The 6401-nt window shown below is 37.8% G+C and overlaps 1 protein-coding gene across 1 annotated transcript in view; it reads left to right on the forward strand.

Moving 5' to 3' along the window:
• SCRN3 (secernin 3) overlaps window positions 1-2860 on the forward strand; it is a 7054-nt gene extending 4194 nt beyond the window's left edge. Inside the window, exons 6-7 of the mRNA XM_072419097.1 lie at window positions 1545-1744; window positions 2450-2860. Of these exons, the coding sequence (XP_072275198.1) occupies window positions 1545-1744; window positions 2450-2599 (350 nt within the window). The 3' untranslated portion in view covers window positions 2600-2860. The remainder of the gene's footprint in view (window positions 1-1544; window positions 1745-2449) is intronic.
• Window positions 2861-6401: the final 3541 nt, after the last annotated feature.

Raw genomic sequence — 6401 nt, forward strand, 5'->3', positions numbered from 1 at the left:
ACACACACAGGTAGTCCCCGGGTTACATATGAGATAGGGTTTGATAGATGTAGGTTTGTTCTTAAGTTGAATTTGTATGAAAAAAAAAAAAACTTTTTGGAGCCTAGACATTTACTACCTTCTGGAGCAAGCTGTGCTTTGATATGAAAAAAGAAACCCGGGGACTACCTGTGTATGTGTGTGTGTGTGTAATATATATATAAATTTATACAATATACATACACACAATTTATGTGCACATTTTTAAAGCTCATCTCTAAACCAACCTTCTCCCAACCCCCTCTAACTCATATACTTGTCTAAAGATTTTTCTTCTGAAAGAAGATATGTTCACCTAAACCTGCTGTTTAGGTCCCTTGACAGTGTTGCTTCCTATCGGGGGGACCATTACTCCACTGCTGCAATAGCACCCATGCTCCTCCATTCCTCTCACCTTTTGCTGCCACTCCATTACCTGCACAACTTGGATAACCAATAGTATGTCCACATCCACAAAGGCAGTGATGTTGACACCCAAAGAACCCCACTTTGAAACACAGGAAGGCAGAAGATCTCTGACCCAAAGCTTTTTGTGATCACAACTTAGGTGAGTAAAATGGTTTGAGGGGAAGGTGGTCAGGGTCTTTACCTGAAACTCAGAATTAATATTAGTTGTGTTTCCATAATCTATTTAATATTATTATACAGAATTTATATAGCGCCAACGTATTACGCAGCGCTTGACCATAGTCCTGTTACTGGCTGTCCCTCAAAGGGGCCCACAGTCTAATGTCCCTACCATAGTCATATGTCTTTAATACAGTCTAAGGTCAATTTGAGGGGGAAGCCAATTAATCTAGCTGCATGTTTTTGGATATGGGAGGAAACCAGAGTACCCGTAGGAAACCCACGCAAACTCCATGCAGATAGTGTCCTGGCTGAGATTAGAATCTGGGACCCAGTGCTGCAAAGGCAAGAGTGCTAGCCCCGAGTCCTGATCAGTTTGAAAGTTTTCAATCCTCCAGCTCATGGCATCAGCCAGTCAGCACAAGTGATGTGATTTTATATATACTGTCATAAAACATTACCTAACTACTTTTGTTTTCAATGATCTGCAGCAAGCATAAAATCTTAATATTATTTTTTTACAGCTATGGTATGTTTGTGAATTCTCCAGACAGTTAATAAAATTTGACTTTTTAGTGTATTAAGTGTTTCAATGCTAGGCATTCACAGGGCTGTTTTTTAGTGATCAATGATACAATATGAGAAAACAGATCATGTCAAGCTACTGCTATCTATAACAAATAAACTGGTTGAAGTGCAAATAACCTAGATGATAGCACGAATACTTGATCTGCCCACCTATGTTTGTGATCGACACTGGTAAGAATTGGTAAAAATTTGCACTGTTCTTTACCAGCATTATTTTTTTCTGAATGATACAAACATATAGTGCCTGCTTCTTTTCAAAAATATTACATGTTCCGCTCAAAACTTTAGAATTTGTAATAATTACAAAGTTCTGTATTAAAAAATTCGAATGCAATTAAAATATTAATTCTTTATATTATTTGTTCCTAGATCTGTCTTCAAGCCTTTTATTTTTGCACCCCACATTGAGCAGTTTGTTGCAACAGCTTCACCTGTGCTGGGTTCTGATGATCCTGTAAAATTAAAGCCAAGGTTCCAGACAAGGCCAGACAGAAGGCACGAACTTTATAAGAAGCATGAAAGTACTTTGAGGTCAATGGAAACATCACAGGTAGCTATTGCCACCACAGTTCATAATAACAAGCTTCTATACACAGCATGGGGCAGCTTATTATCTTTATTCTGCCCACAGGTCTAAAAGCAGTTTCAAGCACCATGGTTGATCAGTCAGTGACCAGCTAGTACTAAGTAGTAGTAATACTTTTAATGTTCATCTAATTAAAGTGATCATATTTCAGATCTTTACTCCATTAAAGAGCTATTTAGATTGAAAAATTAAAAGCACCCAGACACTGAGGTGTGAGATGCCTGCCTCTCCCTGTGGCAGTGCGGCTGGCTACTATGTCATTACATGATATAAGGTGGCAGGACTGGTAAATACCTCCTGTTTTACAAAGTTTATTCTTTATCCAAAAAAATGTGTTTTATACTTTTCTTAGTGCACTTTACAAGCGTGTTCTACATATTTCATCTGCTACCATTCACCATGCATTTTAGGAAAAGTGCACTATTTTTGTAGAGTGATGGGCATAGCTTTTAAGGTGAAATTATGAGAGAAAGAAAGTGGTGTTTCAGGGGCAGGCTTAAGTTAGAAATCTACTTATTCTATGTTTACTCTCTGCAGCTCAAGTAGCAATAGGGCTCAATATCACCATATAAAACAACATTAGAAGACCTTTTCCAATTATTGTAGAAGATTTTGTGTTTTGCTTTATAATAGCTAATATATATAATTACATTTTATGTTTCATTTTAGGTAAAGGAGCTGTTGAATAAAATCAAAAACTTAGAAAAGCAGAAGCTGGAGGAGATAGAATTAATGCTTCAGAATGGAACTAATGACACCTCTGCTTTAGCTCCACTATTTTCTAAATGTGTAGAGGAGGAAATGAAGATTTATGAGTAACATGCTGTATTTGTATGGAATCATTTTGCAGAGTTAATTTTGCTTATATTGTTATTAGCCATTTCAAGTGCAACAGGTTTGTGGATCTGTATAGGATGCGATAAAGTTTGCTGTACTATCTGTCCTCATTTTACTGTTCTCAGAAGTTAGTGTATGTGCTGTGTCCACAGTTGTGACCTGTGCTGACCTTTTCATGTACACAGCTGTGCACAAATAAGCCAAAACATTAAAAGCAGGTGAATACCATTGATTGTCTCACTACACCTGCCAAGGAGTTTGAGTTTGTGTAGTGAGTGAACACTTTTCATTTCTTGATGTGTTGCAAGCAAGGAAAAATGGCAAGCATACACATTTAAGTGACTGACTAATTGTGATAGCTAGACAAGGGAGCCAGACCATCTCAATGTATTAAAAAGAAAAAACTGAAATATTACATTTACATAAGTATTCAAATTCTTTAAATTCTTTACTTAAACCAATTACAGCCTCAATTATTTTTGGGTATGATGCAACAATCGTTGCACACCTGGATGGCAGGATTTTCTGCCCTTCTTTGAAAATGCTCTCAATTTCAGTCAGGTTAGATGGTGACTAACGGTGGACAGCCATTTTCAGGTCTCTCCAGGGATGTTGGATAGTGTTCAAGTCAGGGTTATGGCCAGGCCACTCTAGGACATTCAACACAGGAGTTGTGCCTGAGCCACTCCTGTTGTGGCATTGCTGTGTTTTTGGGTCATTGTCATGCTGGAAGGTGAACTTTCAGCCCAGTCTAAGGTCCTGATTACTGTGAAAAAAATTTCCATTGAGGAGGTCCCTGTATTTTGTTCCATTCAGCTTTCCCTCAACCCTTACCAGGCTCCCAGTCCCTGCTGTTGAAAAACAGCCCCATGGTATGATGCTGCCCCCACCATGCTTCACTGTTTAATGGTATTTGGTGGGCAATTCAGTATTTAGAATCGATGCCAAGCAGGTCAATCTTGCTTTCATCAGACCAGAAAATTGTGTTCCTCACAAGATTTGTACTTCAGGTGCTTTTTTGCAAACTCCAAACCAGGAAAGGCTTCCACCTAACCACTCTGCCATGAAGCCCAGATTGGTGGAGGAATTATAGGTGTCCTTTGGGAACCTAGTTCCCATCTCCACACAGAGTGACTATCAGCCTCTTAATCACCTCTCTCACTAGTGTCCTTCATTCTCGATTGCTCAGTTAGGGCCGAGTGACGAGCCCTTGGAAGAATCCTAGTTGTGCCAACCTTCATTCATTTGAGACATATGGAGGGCACCGTTTTCTTGGGAACCCTTAGTGCACCAAAAAAGGTTTTTTGTAGCCTTACCCAGATCTATGTTTTGCAACAATCCCGTCTCTGAGCTCTTCAGGCAGTTTCTTTTGACCTTGTGGCTTGTTTTTTGCTCTGATATACATTGTCAGCTATGTGGCCTTCTATAGAGAGGTGTAAGCCTTTCCAAATTATGTCCAATGAATTTAATTTACTACAGGCGGACTCCAATCAAGGTGCAGAAACATCTCCACAGCGTTTATGAGAAATGTGAGGCACCTGAGCTAAATAGTTTTTTCACTTTGTCATTATGGGGTACTGAATTAATTTATAATAATAAATTAACAAAATTAGTGAAGGGGATCTGAATACTTTCTGAAGCCACAGTGTATGTATATATGTGTGTATATTATATATATATATATATATATATATATATATACACATACATACATATACACACACATACACACAAAATACATTATATAACCAAACCTTGTAGACACCTAAGCATTGGGTATCCCATCTTCCCTTATCTGAAATAGCCCATACCCTTTCAGGAAGGCTTTTGGAATATGTCTTTACCCAGTAAAGCAGAATGAATCTCATGTACTACTTAGCTGTCCTTGTTCATGGGCACCAATATCTTCTTCTCCTCATTCTGATTTTCGTCCATCTTAATTATTGGGATGATGTAAGGCCAGACTTTGAAATATTCACTACTGCTGATGTTACATTATTCTCCCCAATGGGTGTTTGCTGCACTATGCCCACAGTACGACATGCTGATTGTACACATCAATGATACATTTAAGAACACAAGAAACCAAAATAGTTATTTCAACTGAACATTTTATTAGGGAGAACTTGGGCAAGAACAAGCCAGGCTAAATTCATATGAACATTTTAGTTGCATATGGTAAATGTGCAAAATATTGCAGCTTTTCTGGGGTCATTGTACAATAGCTAAACAGGAGATAAAATATTCTTAAACATTTTTGTGTCTGTACAAAATGATTTATAGCGCTTACTGTCATACTTAGACCACAAAATCAGTAATTTTTATGGTTCTTAAGCAAACAGATGAAGTCAGTGTAATTTCCTATAAGTACTGTAATAAATTCAAAAGTCATACAACCAACAGTTGGCAACTTAAAAGTTTAATCGTAACGTGAATTTGTGTTCTAAATCCAACATTTCATAAGTAGTTTTGGTTTAAATGCTGACTAGTTGGCTCTGTCCATACATCCCTTCCCCAAGCCTTTTTGGCAGAAACAATGTGACCAGTGCACTGGCATCTGGTTATGTGTCTGGCACTGGAAGGGACAGATGTGACAGCGGAGTAGCCAAACCCACACAAGTGATGTATTTTTAAATGATAAATTAAGCATTACAGCTATGTTAAGCTATAGGAACCCCCATACCCGTTAGGGATTTTTACAGAGAATTGTAGGTTTTAAGGTTGAAATAATTAAAAAGTTTAATGGGAGTGGTTTTAAATATAAATGCAGCTTCATTGTTTATTCTTTCGGAAATTTTACATTTATAGTATAGATTTGCTGTAAGAGAAACAATCAAAACTACACAAAACAAGTATGCAAAATTATAAGGTTATAACAGGTTAGACATTAATGCATCTCAATAGTTCACGTGTCACCTGTATAGTAGAACAAGGAAATTAGAGGTTAACCAAATTTGGCACTTGCTGTTTATAGGCAGAATTGTTTCGCCATCAAGTCAGTAAATGCTGGAAGTTTAGACAAAATGTTTAAACTAGTGGTTCTCAATCTGAGTTTGTGAATGATATGGGGATAAAAATAGGTCACCTAAATAACTGGTTGGACTCTGGACACCATGCCAGTTTACCAGCTTCATAGATGCCTATTATTATCCATGCTCTTCTCTTCTCAAAGCCCCTGACCATCAGTTTCTCTTGTGCTTCTCGTTTGTCAGTGCTTCCTGCTCAAGAACTGAAGTCTAGAGGACAGAGACAGTGCCGTGGTCTGATAGCCCAATAGTGTAAAATGGACCAATTACCCATGTACCTATTACATATGTAAATAATTGCCTGGCTGCATGTTGCATTACTCTACACATGCTAATCAATTCAGACCATGGCTGGGTATAGAACAGTCTCCACAACATAGATTATAAAACACTTCTTTGCATCCAATATCTGTATGAACTCGGCCTTTATAGGTATATATGCAAAAACAAACTAATATTGATTTTAAAAAAAGAAGTCTGTAGGTATCTATGTCACAAGACCCCCAGAAACTTGCTGGTCAAAACTTCTAGATGGATGTCACTGTTTGAATAGTAATGGCTATGCTACATAAGAGTAGATCAATGCAAGACATTCATGGAAATGTTAGAGTGAAAATGTATGTACTTTCAAACTTTAAAAAGTTCAAGTCTAGTTTGTCTAGACAAAATACTTGCCTAAAAAAAAAAACCAACAACATTATAAGCTTTGGTTAGGCCAGTGTTCCGTAGAACCGTAGGGTCCTCAGGCTGCCAGGGGT

Source organism: Pyxicephalus adspersus, chromosome 7, assembly GCF_032062135.1.
Source record: "Pyxicephalus adspersus chromosome 7, UCB_Pads_2.0, whole genome shotgun sequence".
Taxonomy (NCBI): Eukaryota; Metazoa; Chordata; class Amphibia; order Anura; family Pyxicephalidae; genus Pyxicephalus; species Pyxicephalus adspersus.